The sequence below is a fragment of the Benincasa hispida genome, chromosome 1 (genome assembly GCF_027475165.1).
Source record: "Benincasa hispida cultivar pf3 chromosome 1, pf3_genome.v1.1, whole genome shotgun sequence".
NCBI lineage: Eukaryota > Viridiplantae > Streptophyta > Magnoliopsida > Cucurbitales > Cucurbitaceae > Benincasa > Benincasa hispida.
Window position 1 is genome coordinate 93,916,894 of NC_143478.1, and position 25,899 is coordinate 93,942,792.

Sequence of the window (25,899 nt, forward strand, 5' to 3'; positions counted from 1 at the left end):
CCTCTGTTCATTTCTTGAGACAAAGAAAAACTGGTCCAAGGATAGATGTCCGTTGCAGAACATAAGCAGAAATATACTGAGCTATCTCAGTATGCTTCCACTATTATTACTGAAGAGAAAGATAGATGTAAGTGATTTGAGAACAATTTGAAGAATGAGATCTGAACTCTGGTAACTGCCATAACCAACTGGACAGACTTTTCCTAGTGAGTAGAGACGACAATGAGAGTTGACAAGTAAGTTGTTCATAGAATCACATTGCTAAATTCTCACTTTGCTTGACAAGTAGTTATTAGTTAAACATATTTGATAAGAGGTTGTAACTCAGGACAATGGACAGTAATAATATTAGCATGCAAATGGGCATAGATAATACCATGATAGATCAATTGTTGTCGAATGTGTACTACTAGTGACGTCACTAGTAAAGTATGACTAGTTTTTACAAAGTTCAATGGTGATACTTGGTATGTTATTTTTATCCCTTGTGTACAATTGAATCTATTTCAAATGTCAACTATATAAGCTCATAACCTAAAGTATGTGGCTTATTCATTTCACCGAATTTGGTTTTTCACTTTGGTTTTAGTTATGTCCTTTCTTTTAATCTCTGTCCTAGTTAAAATACATTTAGCCTCCTCTCAACCAATAAAGTTATGTGTACATCGTGACTTTTGTAATGAATTTTTGCTATCACATTTAATTGAACTATGATCCACCTCCTTAAAGAGAAAAAAAGATCCACTTAGTGATTCTTTGACTCACCTAGGTTAGATTGATCATTCTAGCATGACTATATTAAATTATTTTTTTAGTTTTAAAAAATCTCAACCATGGCAACTTGAGTTAAGTCCATATTTATCAAATATAATTTATATTCAACTAATTTCAAAGTCCAAACATTTGTATTCAATCACACAAGTTATTATAATTGTCATATACTGATCTCTTCCTTGAAGTTGAAGATTTGATCTCTTATTTCAATGATTTTTGTATTAAGAAGAAAGAAAAAAAAAAGACACTAAGGGGGCGTTTGAGGCAAAAAGTTGGTTATTATAGTCCTAGATTATTATAGTTGGGTTACAATAATTTGTTTTTAGGGTGTAGATTATTTTAGTTTATGTTATGATAGTATGTATTTGAGGTGTAAACTATTTTAGATTGAGAAGTGTCATAGTAAACACCATATCAAATAAAAAAAAATGATGAATGTAAAATAGTAAAAATTATGGAAAATAGTAAATACTACTATAGCAAATAGGGGTTTTGAAATAGTTTTGACGGTATTTAGTTGGAGAATACAAGATAGTATTTATTAGAGCAAGAGATGGTTATTATAGTCTTAGGATAGTACTTGCCCCAAACACACCCTAAGTGAAAACTGAGTCAACTCACTTTGTTGACTCTTCTTTATCTTTTTTGCAAATGGTCGCCAAGTAGGGTTGGTAACAGGGTGGGGCAGGGCCAGAGATGCACTCCTCATCTCCATCTCCATCCCCGTAGGGATTTCTAATCCCCTTCCCCGCCCCATTTTCCCTTTTGAGGAATCAGAGTCGAGATCGAGGAATCCCCGTTTGGGGTTTAGGTCCCCGCGGGGAAAAATTTTTCATATTTTATTTTTTATTTTAATTATTTTTATTTAGAATCAATACATTTTTATATTTACATTGAAATATTATACTTTTTAGGTAACAAGTTGGTATTATTATTGTTTTATTTATTTAAATTAATAATTAAAAATATTTTAACATCTTTTTATTTTAAAATTTAATAAAAGTTAAAGTTAATTGTATTATGAAATTAAAAAAAAAAGTAAAAAACCAAAAATAGTAGCTTAAGTTATTGTTTATATATATATATATATTAAAACAATTATTCGGGTCGGAGTCGAGGTTAGGGACGGAGCAGGAATACCCTTTCCATCCTCGCGCCCGTCCTAACGGGTCCCCAGTTCGACCCCATCCCTGGTCAAACTAGAGACTCCCCACCCCGATCGGGCAGGTACTCGTAGAAACCTGATCCGCGAGAATTTTTGCCAACCTTACCGCCAAGTGACAACTGCATTCATTCCTCCTTTGTGATTTCACTAATAATTTAAGTTCAATAAATTTTGTCAAATAAATTTCAAATATACTAAGTTATGGATCAATTTTAGAAATGTCAATTTTTCAAAAAAGTTGTATTCTTTCACAAATTAATATTACCCTTGAGTTCTTGACTGTTAAATTACCCTTCAATAAAGATCTATTGAAATTTTGGATACAAGTGATACAAATTAGGATATTAACAAGAACAAGTGAATGGTTAATCGCAATAGTGCGATGGTGTATGTGTTAAATTTTCATTCTAACAACACACTATTCTAAGTCCTATTCGTCCAAGACTCAAATTAATTTCTACTCCAGTATTTTTCCATTTTGAGATCATATATCCAAGAGGCAAATATATGTAATGCTTAGGCGTAATGAAGCGTGGTGTCATGGTGTGTGCTTATTCTATCTTGAATAAAGGAAACAAAAACAATGAAAATGCTAGTTCATTTTCAAGTTAAGCGATTGAGATGTAAAAAATCATAGATCCGAGGCTTTTATTCTCCAGTGGAGTTGTTAATTGTAGCACCCGCATTTTATTTGACATTGCTTTCCACATCATCATGACTTTAGGCACAAAGCTCTATAAAAAAAAAAAAAAAGATAATAGGATTTTAAGTAGCTATCTAGACATAAACTTTTACATGTATAAAAAAAAGTAATAGTACTATTACAATTTTGTGTGAGGTATTTGTGGTAAGAAGTGAAGTTGTGAATTTGAAGAGTTATAAAGTATTGGTCCCACGATGCAAGAAGTTAACAATACAACAAATTGATGTTTGGAAAAATTAGCTTCTAAGTCCCTGAGTTTAGGGTTGGCAACGGGGTCGGGGCGGGAGGACTCCTCATTCCCGTCCCCACGAGGGTATTTCCCCTATCCCCGGCCCCATTCCTGCCAATTGAAGGCGGGGACGGGAACAGGGATTCCCTGTCAGAAAATGGGTCCCCATGGAGACCCATCCCCCTCCCTTTTTTTTAATATATATATATATATATTAAAAAAATAAAAAATTTAATTGGGGACGGGACGGGGCGGGGATACCCTCCCCTTCCCCGACCAGGGACCTGGTTAGAATCCCTGGTTTGACCCCATCCCTAGTCAAACTGGGGATTTTTGCCAATCTTACCTGAGTTTTGATAAATAGATGTGTTTGATTTCTAGTTTTTCAAAATGTATTCTTCAAGTTTTTAAGAGTAAGTGATTCTAAGTCTTTAAGTTTTTAAAATAGGTTTAAAAGGATCCTCAAACATTTTTTTTATTATGATCTTGAATAATTATGTCATTTTTAAATTAGAAGAATAATTACTAAAGATTATCTCTACTCTAAAATTATTTTAAAAAAATATTTTTAATTGTAAATAATATATAATTCTTTTTTAAATTAAAAAAAATGCCTTTAAGTACTTTTTAAACCTATTTTTTAAAAACTAAGGTGGTAAAACATCAATTTTGAAAACTCATGGACCAAACACACTTATTCTTCAAAACTTAAGAATAAAAAGGTAATTCCTAATCATGTTTTTTTAGTTGTATAGTCGATCAGTTTTTTGGACCAAACAAAGAGTGAAGTACACGATTCCACTTCCTCCATACAAAGTCGTGAAATCGAGAGGATTGTGAACTACTTTAAACCTACAATGTAAAGCATTGATAAGATATTATTTAGTAATAGACCCTACAAACTACTGGAACTATAATGTAAAACGTTGATAAGATATTATTTAGTAATAGACCCTACAAACTACTGGAACTACTTAACTCCAAACAAAAAATGGGAGTTCACAACTCCAAATTTACAAACTCTTGGGCTAAACAAATGAAAGAGCTTTTGGATACTTTTTAATAGTTTAGCCTTGAATTAGTATAATATAATCAAGAAATTTGACGCTGCAAGAAAACGAGTCTCCTTATTTCGGTCGGGGTTGTCTTCTCGAAGATCGGCGGAGAGATTTTGAAGTAAAAACCGAAACCGGAAGGAGAATTTCGAGCAAACAGAGGAAGTGCCCAATGGGGTGGATCGGAGAAACCATGGATTCCATCAAATCCCTTCAGATTCGTCAGGTCCTTTCCCAGGCCGTCAGTCTCGGTTAGCGCGCGCTCTCTCTCTCTCTCTAGTACGAGCTTTCGCGGTTGTTCTACGGATCTCGGTTCTTCTAGGGAGAAATTATATAGTGGGCTGTGATTGAAATTTGAAATGTTGGTTGCTTTTGGCGCTTGGATCTTCAAAGAACAAGAGTTTCACAAATCACACCTAGCTGGGTTTCTCTGCAATTCATGTGCAATTTTTAAAATTGGATCGACGAGGGTTTTAGTTTGTCTGCTAATTCGTGATATCAATTAACAGATTTTTAGTTGTTCTGGTCCAATTTGGTTTTCGAATTTTGTTTTCCTGAAAGAAATAGCGAAAGCGAATTGTTGTCATTTTCACGTATATGAGTTTATTTTTCGATTGTACGATTAAAGATCTTGTTGAAGGAGTTCATTTGTCTTGGGAGATTAATGGTTGCTTTAAATTCATTCGCTTTTGGTTTGTGCTAGTCTCTGTAAGTTGATTTTTCACATGAAGGAATATTATGAGAATACATGGGTTCCTGATACCAAATAAACACATGTTTCAACCAGTCTGAGTTTACATTAACTAACTTTTTATATGAAAGATATTCTTCTTTAAATTTATGGGTTGAAGATGAGTAGTTCTGTAATTGTTTTTTCAGGCATGATTGTAACATCTGCCCTTATAATATGGAAGGCATTGATGTGCATTACTGGTAGCGAGTCTCCTGTTGTTGTTGTTCTTTCTGGGAGCATGGAACCTGGATTTAAGAGGGTAAGATGATGATAGCTGTGACGGATTTTATAAGTTTGCTCATGGAACATCTTTTGGTTTCTCCATTGAAATAACTTCTGAATATGTTTGTCCATTGAGATTTATTTTCCTTGTAAATTTTATTTTTAATTATGGTTTACTAAACATTTAATTCTCTTATTTCTAAGTATTGAATTCTAAGGATTTGCTTCTTGGGGTAGTTTGACAATGATTCAGACAAGTGTGCTGTAATTTTGATTTTAATATGGTTATGTTAGCTCATCGGCCTATCATTTTTGCACAGTGTAATATTGATTCTAAAAGGGTGATGCTTACATGTCTACCTATCTGAGACACTCGGTTATGTATTCACTGTTTCGGCTCAAAATAGCCTAGGAAGTCGAGACCTCCTCCCCTTACAGCTTACAAGCTTAATTCTAAGATAAAAATTTGATATCCATCCCTCCCCCTACCTCATATTTTTATACTAAATCAGTCACCCTCAAATAACATATTAATAACAGATTTCTTCCTCCTCCCCTAGTGGTCCCATCTCTAACTACTTTTATTCTCTCCCTCATTTGCATTTGTACCCCCTTTCCTATTCTCTTTGTTAATTCTCCTTTCATATTTTCTAAATATGGGGAAGACGATTGGCACTGCCCAATATGACAGAGGCCTATATTTCCTTTCTGTAGATGCTTCCTCCAGAAGCTTGTTTAGGGCTAGTCTTTTATCTTCGTTTACTATGTCTGAAATAAATTATTTATTGTGGCATTTTCGTCTTGGACATCCTAGTTTTCAATATATGCGATATTTATTTCCTCATTTATTCCATAATGTGAATGTTTCTTCATTATCTTGTGATGTCTGTATACGTGCTAAACAACCCCGCGTGTCGTTTGTTTCTCAGCCCTAAAAACCTACCCAGCCTTTTCATCTAGTCCACATTGATGTTTGGGGTCCCTCAAGCGTCTTTACCCTGTCTGGTAAACGGTGGTTTGTAACTTTCATTGATGACCATACCCGACTTACATGGGTATATCTCCTTGCTGATAAGTCCGAGGTTTTATCTACCTTCAAACAGTTCTATACCACTGTATTAACACAATTCAACACAAAGATTGCCATTCTTCGGAGTGACAATGGTCGTGAGTTTGTCAACCACACCTTCCAGGAATTCCTAGTGTCAAAAGGGATCATCCATCAAAACTCGTGTGCATATACTCCACAACAAAATGGGTTGTTGAACGGAAAAATTGCCATCTCATTGAAGTTGCTCGTTCCTTGATAATTCTAGCGTCTCTTCCTTCGTACCTGTGGGGAGATGTGGTTCTTACCGCAACTCATCTAATTAATAGAATGCCTTCACGAGTTCTAAAGTTTCAAACCCCTCTTGAGTGCTTCAAAGAGTCCTATCAGTCTACCCGTCTTATTCCTGAGGTTCATCTTCGTGTGTTTGGGTGTATAGCCTTTGTTCATACTCATGGTCCACACCGGACTAAGTTTGCTCCATGAGCTACAAAATATGTGTTTGTCGGGTATCCCCTTCATCAGCGATGCTATAAATGCTTTCATCCATCTTCCAGAAAATATTTTGTCACTATGGATGTCACGTTCCTTGAAGATAAACTGTTCTTTCCCGTTAGTCATCTTCAGGGGGAGATCACGAATGAAGAGACTAACAGTTCCACGTACTCCGTACCCATTAGCCTCAATCTTGAGCCTAGTCCTAATATTCCTGAACCTGAGCCTAGCCCCAATGTTCCTGGACCTAGTCTACCTAGTCTTGAACCTAACTCTGCTTCTGTTGTTCCCAGTCTACCTAGTCTTGAACCTAACTCTGCTCCTGTTGTTCCCGTGTCGGTTCTTCCTACTAGACAAGTGCCCTGCATAACATACTATAGGAAGAATCTCAGAAAGGAAATTCAGGAAACCTCTGGTGTTCCATCAGAAAGTGTCCAAGCGTCAGAACCAGCTTAGGTTCAAGATCCCGTTATTTTAGAGGAGTCTTGAAGAAAAGTCTGGGAACATAGAAAATGATGAAATGAGCTCAGAGAAGGTTGAAACTTTAGGAGGTAATGAGGTGCTGAAAGATCCTCAAGAAGTTGCAGAATTGTCTCAAAAGTCTAATATTGAAGAGGGACAGAAGAAAACTGACAATTATGATACCACTATGGATATGCCAATTGCTTTGAGAAAGGGAACCAGGTCATGTACAAAATACCCTTTGCATAGTTTTTTGACCTATAGTAACTTATCTCCTGGTTTTAAGGCTTTTACTACTCAGCTGGATGCTCTAGCAATACCTACCAGTGTACATGCGGCCATGGAAGTTCCCGAGTGGAAAGTAGCAGTAATGGAGGAAATGAGAGCTCTTGAGGCAAATAAGACTTGGGAGTTAGTAGCTCTCCCTAGAGGTCACAAAACAATTAGTTGCAAATGGGTGTTCACAGTGAAGTATAAGTCTGACGGAACACTCGAGAGGTATAAAGCCAGATTAGTTGCTAAAGGGTTCACTCAGACGTATGGGATTGATTATTCGGAAACTTTTTCCCCAGTGGCTAAGTTAAACACGATTCGTGTTCTTCTGGCTGTCGCCGTAAATAAAGATTGGCCCCTACATTAACTAGATGTAAAGAACGCCTTCCTAAATGGTGAGTTGAAAGAGGAAGTTTATATGAGCAGGTTTCGAAGCTAAGTTTGGGAATCATGTTTGCAAACTCAGGAAGTCTTTATATGGGTTGAAGCAGTCCCCTAGGGTATGGTTTGACAGGTTCACCGTGTTTGTTAAGTCCCAAGGGTTTGTTCAGGGGCATTCTGATCATACCTTGTTTACCAAAAAATCACCCTTAGGAAAGATTACTGTGTTGGTAGTGTATGTTGATGACATCATCCTATCAGGGGATGACACGGCAGAAATTGCTAAGCTAAAACAAAGGATGGCAGATGAATTTGAAATCAAGGATTTTGGTAGTTTAAGGTGTTTTCTAGGGATGGAAGTGGCAAGATCAAAAGCAGGAATATCTGTATCTCAGCGGAAGTACACTCTGGACTTGTTAAAGGAAACAGGAATGACTGGATGCAAACCTATTGACACTCCTATTGAGGTCAATAGCAAACTGAAAAGTATTTCGGATGGAGTTCCTGTGAATAAGGAGAGGTATCAACGCTTAGTAGGAAAAATGATTTACTTGTCTCATACTAGGCCCGACATCTCCTATGCTGTGAATGTAGTAAGTCAGTTCATGCAGAGTCCATATGAGGAGCACATGGAAGCTGTGACTCGAATTTTGAGATACCTGAAGTCCACCCTTGAGAAGGGCTTGGTGTTCAGGAAACATCACACTAAGCATCGAGGCATATACTGACTCAGATTGGGCCGGATCTGTGACTGATAGAAGGTCAACCTCAGGGTACTGTACCTTTGTATGGGGAAATTTGGTAACTTGGCAGAGTAAAAAACAGGGTGTAGTGGCTAGAAGTAGTGTTGAGGCAGAGTATAGAGCTATGAATCTAGGAGTGTGTGAAGAAATCTGGTTGCAGAAAGTTTTATCTGATCTTCACGAGAGTAGTCTGGGGCCCATGAAGCTGTATTGTGATAATAAGACTGCCATCAGTATTGCGAATAATCCCGTGCAACATGATAGAACCAAACATGTGGAAATTGACAGGCACTTTATTAAAGAAAAGTTAGACCGTAGAGCTATTTATATTCCCTATGTACCTTCAGTCCAACAGATTGCAGATGTTTTTACAAAAGGGTTATTGAGATAGACGTTTGAAGCTTGTATTAGCAAGTTGGGTCTTGCCGATATCTATGCCTCAACTTGAGGGGGAGTGTTGAAATACGTTGAATTAGCCCTAAGGGCATTTTTGTAATTTATGCTATATTTGCTAAATTAGGGTTTCACCTCATTCTATTTATATCTGAGGTTGGGTCTATTGTACGTATGACATTAAATAATAAGTCATTTTTTACCGTGGTTTTTCTTTCCTGAATTAGGGTTTTCCACGTAAACTCCTTGTGTCGTCTTCTTTTCTTCTATTTCAATAGATACCTATACAGCCTGACATTCACCGGTCCTGCCCCCGACTTGAGCTCAATATGATGCTCATGGTGTCGCATTGGATGTAGTCCCTCTACTGATTGAAAGATTGATTGGTACTTTCTTAGAATTTCTTGGATTTCTGCTCGGTGTTCTTCCTTCAATCGGCCTCCGTCCTCCCTCTCAGTGCTCAAAAGAGAATTCAACTCGAGTAATATAACTTGGCCCTCTTCTCTGACCAGTTTCATCATCGATTTCAGCGAGATTTGGGCTTTCATCAGACTGTGGTCCCCCTTCAAGTTCACCCGCCAATCTTTGATTTGAAACTCCATCTCCGACGTTCCCCAATCACACTCAACCCGTCCTAAAGTCATTAGCCATTGTACTCCCAACACCACATCAGCGCTGCCCAGAGGTAAAGGGAACAAGTCATTGATAATAGTGAGGTTAGGGAGATTAAGAGTTACCCCTTTACAGATACCCGTTGTCCTCACTGAAGTTCTTGTCCCCAACATGATCCCGTAGCTTGTCGTGGGCGTCTGTGGTAATTTCAGGGTCGACACTAGCTCTTTATCGATGAAATTGTGGGATGCTCTGCTATCGATGAGAACGACCACATCCCTGTCCCCGATAGCTCCTCTAACCTTAATTGTTCGGGGCGAGTCAATTCCCGCCAGCAAGTTGAGGGAGAGTTCTGCCGCCTCGTGATCGGTAGTCTCCATCACCATCGATTCCAGCGTAGTGGTCGCTGGAGCTTCAACTTTGCCTGACTTTTTCTCTGCTTCGTCTGTTCCTTCTTCCTCATCGTGGTACAACAGGATACTCAATTCCTTTCTTTTGCATCGGTGCCCCGGCGTATATTTTTCTTCACATCGATAGCATAGCCCATTGTCCCTCCGATTCTGCATTTCGCTGTCGGACAACCATTTGAATGCACCGGCCGTGAATGATCTCCCATTTACGTCTTTTAGTGTGATTGAGTTAGAAGATGTACCTCCCACGTGGGTCGGGTTGAGAGAAACTGTTTGGGCAATCGATTGTGTGTTTTGGTTCGGGGTAGGGTTGGGTTGACCCGTGGTTGTATTGAGCCCCGAGTTCGAAGACGCCCCTGTAGACTTCGATGGATTTGGGCTGCCTTTGCCGCATTTCTTCCTTCGGGCTTCCTCCGTGTCTTCGATGATCTAGGCCATCCTCATTTTCTCCTTCAGCCCAATTAACTTAAACATTCTCATCTCGATTTGGATATCATTCTTCAGCCCACTAACAAACTTACTTTCCAACGTTTCGTCTGAAAGGTCCTTCAATGGTCCCGAAAGCTGCTCGAATCGCCGCCGGTATGCACGAACGCTGCCGTCCTGCTTCAGAGTAAGGAACTGGGCTCTCCGATCTTCTTTGACCGGTAGGAAGCGCAGCAAGAGCTGCTCCTTAAACTTTGCCCAGGTATTCATTGGTGTTCTCTCTTCCTCTCATTGATGCCATTCTAACGCTTCACCTTCCAAACACAGAATCGCGGCTTCGATTTTATCCTTCTCCGATAAACGATTAACTACGAAATACCTTTCTACTCTGTGAAACCAACCCATTGGATCTTCTCCTATTTCCCCTTTGAATATCGGAATTTCCAGTTTTGGCAACTTCATGTCGAACAACAACGCTTCTCTTCTCTCGCCGACATCCTCCCTCACCGGCTGTTTCCCTCTGTCTGTCACCGTTTTCTCCGATGACCCTGATTCCCCTTCCTTGAGTATTTCCGATTTCTTCGACCATACTTCCAGTGCACGGATCATTTTCTGCTCCAGAGTTTCTCCCAAGGCTTCGATCTTTGCTGTCATCATGCTCTCAGTGATTTGTTGCATCTCCCCAAACCGCTGATCCATCCTATTTTCCATTCCTACTTGTAGTAAGGTGAGTTGTTCTTCCACAGCTGATAATCTTGCTTCCATCTTCTTCACCATACCCTTCCCAAGAACGAACGACTTTGATACCAAATTGATTGAAACTCGGTTATGTATTCACTGTTTTGGCTCAAAATAGCTAGGAAGCCGAGACCTCCTCCCCTTACAGCTTAGAATGAAAATCCGATATCCATCCCTCCCCCAACCTCATATTTTTATACTAAATCAGTCACCCTCAAATAACAGATTAATAACAGATTTCTTCCTCCTCCCCTAGTGGTCCCATCTCTAACTACTTTTATTCTCTCCCTCATTTACATTTGTACCCCCTTCCTATTCTTTCTGTTAATTCTCCTTTCATATTTTCTAAATATGGGGGGTCTATCACTGTCATCCTTTGGTGGTTTTGTAACATTTTTAAGACTCCTTGGCATCCTTAAGTTTATCAAGTTGTCTTATTATTCTAAACTACCAGTTGTTTAATCTCTGGTGAAATGAAAAGATGAAATGATTATTATAACATGGCTGCATTTTAGCTTTACCAGTTAAAGTTTGATTTCATTATCTAACTTTCATCATTCATATCTGATGCAGGGGGATATCTTATTCTTACACATGAGTAAGGATCCTATCCGTGCAGGAGAGATTGTTGTTTTTAATGTTGATGTAAGTGCAGTGCTTTGAAGGGGTATACTTCTTGTGATTATATTTGAAATCTGCGTATATTTTATTTTCTTATTGTTTCACTTTTGTTGCTAACATTTTTCTGAAAAGATTATACTCTTGTTTATCATTTGTAGGGTCGTGAAATTCCAATTGTTCATCGTGTAATTAAGGTAAGCCTCTTTTAAAGATGATCTTGTCACTTATGTACTATTCGGAACTGGTCATCATTTTTCAGTACCCTGTCTTCACATTTAATCAATCAACGATATGTGTTGCACGTATATTCGAGTATTTTATGTTAGTTATTTGGGATAGCATTATGTTCTATTATATTTATCTACAGTTTTTGGCGATTGGGAATATGAATGACATTTCTATCTAAAAGTGTAGAAGTTAAAATAATAACAAATAGTCATCTGGCACTTTGCAGATTAATAAACTAAACTTTGTAACAAGGAACATATGTTATGTTCTTTGCATCCTTGTCTGTGAAATTTCATATTTCTTTTCTTTTTCTTATCTCAACTGTAAACATATACCTGCTGCCAGACATTATTTCAAGCTTTTGTTTGGATTAACTGTATGCCCTTTTATTTGGTTAAACCTTATTAATTAGTAATCTAGTCTCTGCTTTGTTTACCCATAATCTAATTGTTTTCTCAGGTTCATGAGCGACCGGATACAGGAGAAGTTGATGTTCTTACCAAAGGTGCCTGCTCTTAAAATTAGAATAAATAGTGTAGTTTATAGTATGCTCTATTATGCAAACTTTTGAACATATGCATTGTCCTTTTATAAGGAAAAATAAAAGTATGAAGCTGACCTTATTCTTTTATGATTCACAATTTCAAATATGCATGCTCAAAGTTTCATAAATCTGATAAATTCCTGTTACCTTAAAGTACTCACCCTTTCTTATATTTTCTATTAGGGGATAATAACTATGGGGATGATAGGCTTTTGTATGCTCAAGGTCAGCTTTGGCTTCAGCGGCATCATATCATGGGAAGAGCTGTTGGGTGAGCACTATAAACTTGTTGTCTCATTGGATTCATTTATTGATGCCATTCAAGGGTAGGGATAGGTAGGTACATTTATGCTAATGCATGTGTTGTCTTCTTCAGATTTTTACCTTATGTTGGCTGGGTGACTATTATTATGACCGAGAAGCCGATTATCAAGGTTTGTAGATCATATCTGACTACTTCCTCCCAGTAGTTTTGTGGTTTCACATGATCATATGCATTTCCATGTTTGAAAAGAATTTTGAAACTCGGCATTTTGGCCACCAGGCGCCCGAGCATGAATGTTTGGACTTTGGATTTACCCTCCAATGGTCCTGGGTTCAAGCTTATGGGTTGAAAACTTTACTCTTTCACATATACGGGATGTTCTTCACTGGATACAAATTTTCAACGATCATGCATATGTTTGGTATAATATAAGAGTTGGAAATAATTTTCATTTTGTTTCTTGTTTGCAGTATATTCTCATCGGAGCGTTGGGGCTTCTTGTCATAACTTCAAAGGACTAAGAGCAAACCAAAGTAGCAAAGAAGAGTACGTAATACAGAAAGATTTCCAAAGTACTGTCCTTTGTATATTGGACCTCCAACTTTTCTTTTGTTAGCCCTTTAACCTCTCTTAGTCCTGTTTTTGTTTACGATACCCCTACATTTGATTATCGAGTATTTCTCATGGAAAACTAGGACTAGAATTGTATCGGAAACTCGGTTCGGTTTTTACCATTCTCTATTGATTTGATGAGCACGTCTTGCCAACTATGACCACTTGGATTTTGTTTGACAGAATTGAAACTAGAACTAGAATTAGAATGAGAATTACAAAGGATTTTGGAGGATGTGTTTGGTTACTTGAGATGGGGAAATCAGATTTGTTCAAGCAGGTTGTTGTATTAAGAATTCAGGGACTGAATTCTGGTTCCTGTCATTTTCTTTTCGTGAAAAATAAACAAATTCAAATAATATTAATCGAATGAATTTGCTTATAGAAACCATTTGAATCAATAAAATCAACTATTGTTAAAATATGGAGAGTATAGTTTAATGGTAATTGACATTAATACTCCTATTTGTTGTACTAATGAAAATAATAAAATCAACCATTAATCTAATGGAAAATTAATCAAATACTAATCAAATTCATCTAGCTAAGTAGATATGATATTTTTTGGTTTTGTATCTTAGAAGATTGAATTGGCTATAAAAGATAGAATATTAAAAATAAACCAAATAGAAATAATATATAGGAAAAAATCAATTTTGACCAATAAACTTTGTCAAGTTATATCAATTTTAACCATAAACTTTCAATCAACTCATATTAATATAAACTTTAAAAAGTGTTACAATTTTAACCATTGAAATGGATAAAATTAAAGGAAAAAAGAAAGAAAGAAAGAGCATTAGAACTAAAATTTTAGTTGAAATTCATTAATTTTGGTTGACCAAGTTATTCAGATTTGTGCATTGGTAAGTTTTATTGAGATTAAGAAGCTTTTTTGGTTAAAATTAGTGGATGAATTATAAAAAAATAGATTGAGAATAAAAATTACATTATTATTTTTTAAAGGCAAAATTAAAACATTTAATAAACAATAATACCTCAACTAAAAATTACAACATGCTCTACCATCGGCTTGTGATTGAGAATCGAATTGCTTTTGAAGACAAGACACTGCGTGTCGACTTGCTGGAGCTCGTCGCTTTGATTACATTGAGCATTTCCTTCAGCATCAGAAGACTCTTCCACCGGTGCTGAAGAGCCTTCTCCTCCAATTTCCAAATTTCAAGGAAGAATGCCGACGACAGTTCTCTGCAACCAAGCTCTGTGATGGGCCCAATGGCCATTAGAGCCTTCTCCTCCAAATTCCAAATCTCCATTTCACTCTTCTCCTTTCTCTTAAGAACCAATCCTTTCGCTCACCAACGCCCATTCACTTCTCCCGCTACAGCGACACACGCAGGATCAGACTCACCACTTCCATTCCTCGTCAGTGAGATATCTCGCATCCTCAGCGATCGCAGAAGCCCTCACCATGACTTGGACCTCAGCCTTTCCTCCTTCTCCTCCAATGTATCCACTGACCTCGTCGAGCAAGTTCTCAAAAGGTGCAAGAATATCGGATTCTCCGCCCACAGGTTCTTCCTCTGGGCTAAAAGAATTCCGGGTTTTGAACCCAGCGCTGACAGCTATCGCATTCTCGTTGACATCTTGGGAAGCAGTGGGCAATTCGCTATTTTGTGGGATTTTCTTACAGAAATAAGGGAGACTCGGTGCTCTTTGATCACCCAGGAACTCTTCTGGCTTGTTTTCAGAGCTTATAGCAGGGCTGACTTGCCTCAAGATGCTATTCGGGCCTTCAATCGAATGGTGGAGTTCGGGATGAGGCCTGGTGTTGATGATCTTGATCAGCTCTTGTATATTCTATGTAAGAGGAAACATGTGGCTCACGCCCAACAGTTTTTCGATAAAATTAAGAGTGGGTTTAATCCGAGTGTGAAAACTTACAGTATTTTGACGAGGGGTTGGGGCGATGTGGGTGACTCAAACAATGCTCAGAAGGTGTTTGATGAAATGCAGGAACGAGGTTGTTTGATTGATGTGCTTGCTTACAATAGTCTCTTGGAAGCTCTGTGCAATGCTGGGAAAAGGGATGAAGCGTACAAGATGTTTCAAGAGATGGGTTCGAATGGTGTCGACCCAGATGCTGGTACATATTCGATTTTCATCCGCTCAAGTTGTCAAGAGAATGATTTGCATACGGTTTATAGGGTCCTAGAAAGAATGAAGAGACACAACCTTTTACCTAATGTGTTTACTTATAACTGTGTTATCAAGAAGCTTTGTAAAGATCAAAAGGTGGAAGAAGCCTACCAACTTTTGGATGAAATGATTGAGAAAGGAGTTACTCCAGATACATGGTCCTACAATGCAATCCAAGCATATCATTGTGATCATAGCGAGGTCAATAGTGCTCTTAACTTGATAAAGAGAATGGATAGAGACAATTGTGTTCCTGATAGACATACTTACAATATGGTTTTGAAATTGCTAGTAAGGGTGGGAAGATTTGACAGAGCCAATGAAGTGTGGGAGAGTATGGGAGAGAGAAGATTTTACCCTTCTGTTTCAACTTATGCTGTCATGATTCATGGTTTCTGCAAGAAAAAATGGAAGTTAGAAGAAGCATGTAAGTACTTTGAAATGATGATTGATGAGGGAATACCTCCATATATTTCTACTGTTGAGTTGTTGAGGAACCGACTTCTGGGGATAGGCTTCAAGGATCACGTTGAGATTCTTGGTGATAAGATGAGAAGAAGCACTTCTTGTTCCATACAAGAGCTGGCAAATGTGATGAGTGGTGGCAAATGCCATGAGGTTCACCGCATGTCAAGAAATGAAGATACAGAGTTTGAAAGTGACTGAAGAATAGAGTGTCAGCCAGAGGCATCTTGTATACAAAAGAAGAAGTTGCACCAATCTTCCAAATACAGCCTTCTTGTAATTTATTTATGATCCAGTTTCTCGCAAGGACACAGCAACTTTATGTGTTCTCGACTTGCTACAATTTTATGCTAATATACTGGCCGTTTATATAAACAGTGGTCAGTCAGTAGAAAAATCTTTTCACTCTTTCTGGGGTAACACCAAGAGAGTATGGGCAGATCCAGAACTCTACACCATACTCCTTTTAAAATACAATGAATAATTATGTGTTTTATAATTTCTCCATGCCTTTTACCAAGAACGTTCCAATTTGGAGAGAGGAAGTGACTAACAAGTCTACTTTTGCTTGAAAATCCAGGAACTCAATTGGAAAACAGTTTACACAAAATTCTCCTTTGTTTCCAGCTTACCAAACTCTATTATCTGGATTTTGATCAGATAGCAACCTCCCAGGAAAGCAGTCATGAGAGTCAATCAGATATCTTCCATTCACTCAAAAATCCTCCGGAGATGAAAATTAAGTCATTGCAATATGAGTTCCAGATGTTAGAAACAGTCTTGCAACTGATATGACCCAACAAAATAAGCCCGAATTTAGAAAGTTTACGTACAATGTACAACTCAGAAGTGCTTGAGCTTCTAGCCTCTTAGAAGGTCACACTAGACTCTAGGCTTTTGGGAGAGAATCCTGCGGTGCTTCAACTACTATGGTGTACCTAAATGACCCTCTCAATGATATGCTTCTTATTGGCCCCCTTCAAAGCAGAAAAGGGAGATCTTGTGGACCTTCATTATCAAAGCTTATTTATGGCTCATTTGAAATGAACGTAACAGTTGGATCTTTGAAGATAGAGATGAATTTTACTCTTTTTTTTTTTTATCATCTTTTGTATACAGCTCTCACTTGGTGTAAACTCACCCTATCTTTTTGTGATTATAGTCTTACATCTCTTACTACACAGTGCAATACTATCTCTCATGACAATTTATCCTTTTGTAATTTCATACTATCAATAAAAAATTTCGGACTGTTTGTCATAATATATATATACATATATAAGCCAAGATGTGAAAATGGCCAACTATCTGAGCTACATCGCTGCTGAAACCCAACCCACAGATAAAGCTAGCACAAAGTAGTTCAAATTTCCCTCAGTTGTCCAGATTGAGCCATCTGGCTAACTATCTTTTTGTGATTACAGTCTTACATCTGTCTTTGTGGCTCCCTCAAATTGTTCAAATCTTGATTAGGAGACTCGTAACCCTTAATCATAGCCTGCAAAATTTCTGAAGCCTCAGAAATACCTCCCTGAGTTATAGACTTATCTAGTTCAAGTGAGTATTTCAAGGCAATTTGGAGTTCTCCTTCATTCAAATCACAAGAAATAATGTTCCTCCATTCTTTTGATTTTCCTTCCAAGCAAATGCCATGTATTAACGCAACAAAAGAAACAGCATCAGGACAAAGTCCCAAAGACAGCATTTTATCGCGCAATTGTAAGGCAGTTTTAACCATTCTATGCTGACAAAGGCAAATGAGAATACAATTGTAAGCTGCAGCCTTTCGCGTCCATCCATCACCAATCATTCTAAAAAAGAAGTCCTCAAACATCGATCTGGAATTATCATGTAGATTATTTGGTCCTCTTGAAACTGCAGCAGCATTTGTATTTATAAACCCATTTACTAGATAATGAAATACAACATCATTAGGAGTGCATTTGTTAATCAACATTAGCTCAAAATATGATGCAGCTTTTCCGAGCTTAGCTTCTTTGCAAAAGCTTCGTATAAGTATACTGTATGTGACGACACTAGGCTCCAACCCATGAGATTGCATCATGCTAAAATGTTTTTCAGCCATCTTAATTTCTCCCTTTCGGCAATATCCATTGATCAAAGATGTGTAAGTGATAACATTAGGCTTGCAGTTCTGCTTCACCATCAATCCAAAGACCTTCAGCACAGCATACATGTCGTGTTGTTTTACGTATCCATCAATTATGGTGGAAAAAGTAAATACGTCAGGAGCATGATGTGCACTCCTCATTCTATCAATGCATAAAATTGCATCGTTCATCATCCCGAATTTAGAGAAACCTTTGATCATGACGTTATATCCCACAACACCAGGGTCTATACCCTTTTCAATAGTGAGTTGAAAGATTTTCATTGCCTCATCAAGGTTGCCATGCCTAATGAACCCATCCACTAAAGTAGCATAAATAAATGCATCGGGTGCTATATGTTGGTCAAGCATCTCTGTAAGCATCATCTTGGCCATGGAAAGCTTCCCTTTCTTGAAAAGTCCATTCATCAAAACATTGTAGATATTGGCATCAGGTAAGACTCCTCGTTCCATCATTCTGTCCCGGATTGTCAATGCAATATCGACTTCGCCTGCAACAACAAGTCCATGGATTATAGCTCCATATGAAACCCTATCAACTTCATGCCCTCTTGTTGACATCTCGATGACCAAATCTGAGGCCCTAATATATTCCCCTTGTTTATAGTAGCCATGAACAAGAGGAGTATAAGCGAACTTATCCGGTGCCAATCCTCTCCTTATTGTTTGTTCCAAGAGCTTCTCAGCTTCCTTAACCTCCCCCCTGCTACATAAATAGTTTATTAGAGTATTATAAGTCACAAGATCTGGTGTACAGCAATTCTCAGTCATTTCTTTAAGTGTATCCTTTGCTTTAGTGTCGTAACCGAGCTTATATCGAGCATCAATAATGGTATTATAAATCTGAACGTTAACACTCAAGCCCCTCTCTTTCATTTCCACCAAAAGAAGATCAATAGCTTCAAAGATTCCCACCTTGCAAAAACCATTTACCAGGGAACCAAAAGTTTCTAGAGTAGGTATAAATCCTTTCATCTTCAATTCCTTAAAAAGTTTATACGCACTTTCAACCTCACCCTTCTTGCAATATCCATCAATGAGAGTATTGTAAAACACAATGTTGGGTACACAGCCTTTCCCCCATCTGGATTCAATCAGCTTCCTACCATCCTCAATTCTACCTTCCAAACATAAGCCCCTCACCATGATACAAGTAGTATAATTATCCATACAAATGTCATCACCATTATCTCTAGAAACCATTTCATCATACAGTTGGTGTGCAGTTTCGAGCCTACGGTGTTTAACGAGCAAATTAAGCAAAGAATTGCAAGCATACATACTTGGAAGACTGTTGTGCAACTTGACGACGCCATGATAGACCTCAAGAGCTTTATCAACCGACCCAACATCCGCATATGCGCAAAGTACATTACTCAGCGCTTCACGGGTTGGGATGGTTTCTTTAGTTTTCATATCTTCGAGTGTGAACTCAATCTCCGGAAACACTCTAAACTTCGATAGAAGTTTTAACAGCGAAGAATAGGCACTCCCATTTAGTGAACCGGAGGGGGAATTCTTTGACGCCCAATCGAAGAACTTCAAACCCAGTACTACATCATCAATTCGGTCTAAAACAAAATGGGTAACGTCTACGACGGGTATATCGGATTCAGTGAAGTGGGTATGAAGGGATTGTTCCCACTTCTCGTGGGACTTGAGAATTTGAATGGTATCATTAACAAGCCTCTTGATGTCGCATCTGAGAGGGAAGGAGCAAGAAGAAGATGATTCCGGTTTGAAGTTGTGGAAGGGCTTGATACGAGAGAGAACGGTTTTAGACATGTAAGAGGAATCGATGATTTGAAGGATTAGATTTATGGGTCTGAAGACTGAAGGTGATCGCTCTGCACAAAATGCAGTTTCTGCGGAAGAGACGATGGATGATTATACTGTCTGATAAGAACTTTTGAAATCCTTTTTAAATTGATATATATACTACTGGGTTTCAAATTTGGAAAATTGGATAAATTATGTAAAAGTATATTAAAATAGATCGTCATAGAATGTTTGATAGATTATATGTGATAGATAGTGATATTTTGCTATATTACAAAATTACAAAGATAAATTTCAGTTAAGCCTAGAAAACATTTTTTTTTTATAAAATTGTTATTTTTTTAAACATTTTTAATATTTTTAATATCTATTAGATATAAAATTGAAAATTTATAATTTTATTAGACATTTTAAAGAAGTTTGTTAGAGTTAAAATTGAGAGTCTATAGATTTAATTTAGGGGAAAAAATACTTTTTAATCCTTAGATTTTGGATTTAGTTTTTATTTGGTGTTTAGGTTTTAAAATGTTACAATTTTAGTTTATGCTTTGAGTTTGCTTTCAATTTAATCCCTAGGTTTTCAAAATGTTACGATTTCACCTTGAGATTTGAGTTTTGTTTTACTTTTGTTCATAGATTTCAAGATTTATACTTTTAATAGTGCAACAAGAAACCGAAAAACCAAACTATCTACCAATAGGGTTTGATTTTTAGTATAAAATTGGACATCTTGATTTGTATTTAGAGAAAACAAAAACTATTGGTTCGAATAGGTTTTTGATTGAAAAAATCAATCAAAACCAAATCAAATCCTTGGTATGTATATAGCTAGTATCTTTTAGTATTTTAATTATTATGATGCATATATATATATGTTTTTTTAGAAAAAAATATTAATTATTATGAAACATATATGTTTGCTATTTAGAAAAGTGCCAAGAAAGAGACAAAAATGTCTAATTTCAATTTAGAAGAAAAAGAAGAAGAAGAAGAAATAGACCAATTTTAATTTGAAAATAGTAAAAATGACCCATTCAAAACAAATGTGGAAATAAAAATAAAAAATTCGAAGAAAAAAAGAAAATGTCAAAAACTGAGAACCAAATCAATGATAAATCGAACCAAATAAAAACCAAACAATTGGTATTATTCTTTATTGGACATCAGCTTAGATCCCTTTTTTTTTTTATAAAACTGATTGGTTTAGTTGGGTTTCTTGGTTGGCCTCAAAATCGAACTTGACTATCACTCCTACTTTTAATCTCGGTTTTTCATCAAATACTCACTTTTTGTCTTCTGTGATAATGTTTATTAATTAAATTAAAATAACTATAATTAATTAAGTTTCACTATTAGCATTCTCCCATTGTGGCATAGTGAGCCTCGCTCTCTACCTAGTCAAGGCCAAGGGAATGAACCCAAGTCTACAACCCAAGTGCCTCTCTTCTTGTGGCTTGGTCAACCTTTGGACTTAATTTTTGGCGTCATTCTCGCTCTTCTCTGGCTCATCTACTATTAAGCCTCGCTAAATTCAAATATGTATTTAAGTCCAAAATCACCTATAACATTAACCTCCATTTCTAAGTTGGAAATCATGGTTCAAGTAGTCATTGTGGCAATTTGGACTAGGATTATTCAACTTGGGAGTATCGTTTTCTCTTTCATTGCATGTTCACACATGCTTAGTATTATGTACCAGTCTATACACTTCTTGTTGCGAGATCCATCTTAGACTTTGGTAGTTAATCCAGTCAAACCCTTTTGAGGTCTAACTGATTTTCAAACATGTCTCTTTGCCCGTAGGTGAAATTATGTGTGAAATCATATAACACCCACTGATAAGTCTCATTTATGAGGCTTATTTTGCTTTAAAACCTAAGTTATTGGTTTGTTTTAGCTTTTTTTTCTTTTTTCTTTTTTTTTTCTTTTGCTTAATTTACAAATGAATCTTGTATAATTGGAAAGAATTCTTGTGAGCATGTTAAATAATTTTGATCCTTGATTTTAGTTTTCGTGTTTTTATGAAGTTTAAGTACGAAAATTCCATAATTTTAATTTTGATGCAACTAAAATCTTGGCCAGCTATACAAAACTTCAAATAAGGTAAGAGTATCGAATTTCAATAGTTTTGGAAAGAATCAAGTGATTTCACCCTCAATTCTCAGTGATTTTGTTAAGTAAGCTTTCTCTTCAATTTTCGATTCAAACACTTTATTTTTCTATTTTTCTATTGCACGTCTAAAGGGTTCGTGCTACTTTTCTATTCAATCAAGTGGGATTTTTTTGGAGATTGGATGAACCCTTATTAATAGATTGGGTATTAAGACCAAACTCTCATTGACAAAGGGTAAGTAGATTGATTGAGGACAATTTGTAGTGGGTTCCTCTCGAGTATAGGCTAGTTCTTTACCAATCCTTTCTCTCCTTGACAAGTTTTCAATTATTTTTCATCTTTCTCTTGTCTTTACTTGTATTACGTTTATCATCTTATTAGTATTTTATTTTATTTCATCGTGAGCTAAATTATTTCTTGGGATTCAAATATATAAATATCCCAATAAAGGGGAACAAGTCTTTCTTGTACGAAAAGTAACTTTGCTCATTCTCATATCATGATTCATTTTTATTGAGTTTATGTCCATTATTAGTCTACATTGATCATCTAGATTAGTATACAAAAATTGTGTTTAATATATATATATATATATATTTGAAAAGGTATTGTAATTAAAATGTGGGGTGGGGGAATCGAACCTCAGATCTCAAGGTTAATAATACAAGCACTATGCTAATTAAGCCATGCTCTTGTTGGAAAATTGTGTTAAATATTGAAAGAGTTTTTTTTAATATATTATAAATAGTTTTTATAAAAGAAATTTAGGAAAATAGCTTAGACATAAGACTTTGTTTTTTCACCTTTGACATAAGACTTTGTTTTTTACCTTAAACATAGGGCAAAACCTTTAGGACGTTGGATTGTGTTCTCATTTATTTAACTTTGCATTAGCCATAGACATATAGGTTTTGTTGGGGGTTGAGTCATAAATCTTGTGGTTTGTAATGTATAAACAAAATCCATTTATTTAATAAAATAGGGAGTCATTTTATTTGACATTTAGACTTGTGTAACTCAATCCAATAAAACTAAGATCCAAGGTTATTTAGTGTAACTTGAACAGTATGTGGTTGATATACAGGTAGATCATGTTCAAGTAATAACCAAAAAGGTCTATAGTATATGGATAAGGTTGGGTGCCTTATCCTGGTAATACTATAGATACAATCTACTTTGTAAGTGTTACAAACGATTTGATCCAATTCATTCATGTATAGACATGCGAGTGAGGGTATCCTATACAAAAAGTTTGTATAAGACTGGACCGTGAAATAACTAATCTCTCTTTGTAACACCTTTGACTGAAGAGATTAATATCTCATAGGATGATCATATGTAACTCGTGTTCGGGTTGATGCCCTAAATCTCGTGGGTCTTGTAATTTTAAATTTTATTGTACAAACACTTTATTTATCTAATAAAATAAGAGGTATTTTATTTGATATTTAATTGTATTAACCCGTAAAAACCAATTGATAGCTGGTAGAAATACAAGTTATTGCAGCATTTTATTTAGAATTATGAGAACTAACAAGCAAAATATGTGGTGATAATACTAAGAATTCATGTGAAAAGTGAGCTTGTGTTGATCAACATTGAAAATCTTGGCTAACCCAATATTATACGTTATTCTGTGTCAAAATGTCTATTTTTGTAGCTATCGCAAGAATCAATGCATGCGCTGAAGCCAGGCTATCGCAAATTCGATCGCATGTGGTGAACCCCAAACCATCGCAAGGGTGATCGCATACGTTCACCTCATGGATGTCGCGGCTACAAAGTAATAACCATGATAGAAGGGTGATCACAAGGTTGGTGGAATGCGATGGTACTTCGGCAAAAACGAGCATAAACGCATACCTTGGGAGTACCGAAAAGATGATGTTGACATTTCACCTACCGCGCTGTTAGTGGCAGTGATTCAGAGCAGGATCATCAATGCTATCGGCGATTGAGCTCTATAAATAGAGCTGTAGAGCCTAAATTCAAAGTATCCGAGCTTCTACTTTAAGGCAGATCCTTGTGATCACAGATGAGACGTGAGAAGACATTCTTTGAGAGTTCTTCATTCCTTCAACCCATTCCGAGTGACGGCCGGAGCTTTGCCAGAGATAAATATCGAGAGAGACTACTCCACCTCCCATCCATGGCACCATCGACAGCCTTGACATACATTTGATGGAAGCAAGAGATTGCCTATATCTAGCCCTCCACCTCTCTTCTTATCTCTGTATTGTATTACATTTTGGCCTAAGAAATTAATACATTTTGTAATCAATGCATCTCTTTATTTCCTTCGGCTCCATCTTCATTTACTTCTTCTTTATCATCCCTTACTTTCATTGCAACAAACTAAGTAAGATTGTAAGAGTATCACATACTCAATCATGCGGCATAGACATATGAAGCATGTAGCAAACCACAGTGAGGTGTGCGTTGCGCGAGTATAGTGGGTTGATCCTCTTTGCTTAGTGTGAGGTTGTAGCAACGCTTGTCTATGAGCAGTCGCAATGCTTGTCTATGAGCTGATCAATGGCGACTAACTGCCCGAGAGGGTAAGTAGTGGAACTCACTAAGCAAAGTAAGCAGTGTTCCTAGAGATAGGAATAATCTTATGTTCAACACAACCAGACTTTATGTGATCATCTTGTCTTATGTATGCATCATTCATCCTTTGGTTGTACTTGAGAGAGTAGTCTAAAGATAGAATTTAGGCTTGAGAGAGTCGGATTAGATCGCATAAGCAAGAGTAGAAACTTAGACATAAGTTCTATCTGCTATTTACACGTCGCATGCGCCCTAGAAATAGGAATGGTAGTATGCGGTCATCTTGTCTTATGTGCGCGTAAGCAAGAATAGAAACTTAGAAATAAGTTCTCTCGACAGTTTTCGCATATGCATCACATGCGTATATTTGTGTATAGCATGATCACATAACTATTCTTTAATAGCTGGAGGTTACCCTTGCGATCAAGCTTAATGATGCAGTGAAGTTATCCCCTCCACCATTTTATCTATTTTTCCATGCATCTTATTACGCGTTACAGTTGCCGCGTCTCTACTAACTCCCATAGTCATACTTCCATTGCTTAATCTATTTAGTTAGGAGTAGGAGTAGCACATAGTTTTTTAACTCCCTTATTCTTTTATTCATCGCTGCAAACAGATTACTTCGCAACATTTAGTTTCAAGTCCCTGAGTACGACCTCGGATCACCTCGAGAAACTTGCGATCTCGTTATACTTGGCAAGAGAGCAAGAAAACTTGTGGTAGGAACCAATGGTCATCGCATATATTCTTAAACGCATATTGTATATTTCTTAGTCCAACGCATGACCATCGATGCATGGAAATCAATGCATATTATAAGATTCACGCATATTTACTCTCCATTTTCCACGCATCACCAATAAACTAAGATCCAGGGTTATCTTTTATAACTTAAACATGTTAGCTGGATCATGTTTAAGTGATGACCTAAATGGTTTATAGTAGATGGATAAGGTTTAGTACCTTATCCTAGAGATACTACGAATACAACCTGCTTTGTAGTTGTTACAATTGTTGTAAAGTACTACAAATGATCTGATCCTAATTAGTCGTGTGAAGATTGTAATTAAATAGATGAAACTACTCCTTGGGGATTTGTCTAATTAGGGAGATGGAAACATAACTAAACAAGAAGAAATTCACACTTCTCCTCTATAGTTAGAGTAAGTAAAGAAATTACACCTTTAGGGGCTGATATCGGGGCTTGAACAATGTGACACCATACCCTTTCCTAACACGAGAGGGGTTTGGTTATAGTTTGACTATAACTTATTGTTCATTAGAGGGATCAGTGGTACTTAAGGAGTTAGATGTAACTACAGGGAAAAAATGATAATTTTGGCCCAGTTATACTTACGAGCAATTTATGAAGGGTTGATGCATTATTGATTGGTTATATCCAATGGACATGAAAATATATCTATAGTGCAAAGAGTGCAACTGCCAGTCTTTAGTGGAATGATTGAAAATTAATGATGTTGGGATTGGTGTCCTAAATCTCTCTTGTATTCTTGTAGTTTGTAAATATTGTATAAACAAATTGTTATTAATAAAATAGTTGTTATT

At 36.8% G+C, this 25,899-nt stretch overlaps 3 protein-coding genes across 3 annotated transcripts; 2 read left to right on the forward strand and 1 right to left on the reverse strand.

Moving 5' to 3' along the window:
- Positions 1 to 3,821: 3,821 nt before the first annotated feature.
- Positions 3,822 to 13,290, forward strand: LOC120070180 (uncharacterized). Its single transcript, XM_039022039.2, has 8 exons — positions 3,822 to 4,177; positions 4,806 to 4,918; positions 11,436 to 11,507; positions 11,642 to 11,677; positions 12,171 to 12,216; positions 12,439 to 12,526; positions 12,632 to 12,689; positions 12,991 to 13,290. The coding sequence occupies exons 1-8, from the start codon at positions 4,099 to 4,101 to the stop codon at positions 13,039 to 13,041; spliced, it is 543 nt and encodes a 180-aa protein (XP_038877967.1). The 5' UTR covers positions 3,822 to 4,098; the 3' UTR covers positions 13,042 to 13,290.
- A 1,069-nt stretch (positions 13,291 to 14,359) lies between these two features.
- LOC120083298 (Pentatricopeptide repeat (PPR) superfamily protein) lies at positions 14,360 to 16,256 on the forward strand. The gene has a single exon (XM_039038988.2). It carries the CDS (start codon positions 14,360 to 14,362, stop codon positions 15,956 to 15,958), a length of 1,599 nt encoding a protein of 532 aa, XP_038894916.2. The 3' UTR covers positions 15,959 to 16,256.
- A 699-nt stretch (positions 16,257 to 16,955) lies between these two features.
- LOC120083293 (Pentatricopeptide repeat (PPR) superfamily protein) lies at positions 16,956 to 19,800 on the reverse strand. The gene has a single exon (XM_039038975.2). It carries the CDS (start codon positions 19,671 to 19,673, stop codon positions 17,184 to 17,186), a length of 2,490 nt encoding a protein of 829 aa, XP_038894903.1. The 5' UTR covers positions 19,674 to 19,800; the 3' UTR covers positions 16,956 to 17,183.
- Positions 19,801 to 25,899: the final 6,099 nt, after the last annotated feature.

Excerpts from the sequence above, each read along its gene's own strand:
- LOC120070180 (XM_039022039.2), top strand. The coding sequence starts at position 4,099 with ATGGGGTGGATCGGAGAAACCATGGATTCCATCAAATCCCTTCAGATT. Across the intron at positions 4,919-11,435 it reads TGGAACCTGGATTTAAGAGG|GGGGATATCTTATTCTTACA; the intron begins GTAAGATGATGA and ends TATCTGATGCAG. Across the intron at positions 12,527-12,631 it reads ATCATGGGAAGAGCTGTTGG|ATTTTTACCTTATGTTGGCT; the intron begins GTGAGCACTATA and ends TGTCTTCTTCAG.
- LOC120083298 (XM_039038988.2), top strand. The coding sequence starts at position 14,360 with ATGGGCCCAATGGCCATTAGAGCCTTCTCCTCCAAATTCCAAATCTCC.
- LOC120083293 (XM_039038975.2), bottom strand. The coding sequence starts at position 19,673 with ATGTCTAAAACCGTTCTCTCTCGTATCAAGCCCTTCCACAACTTCAAA.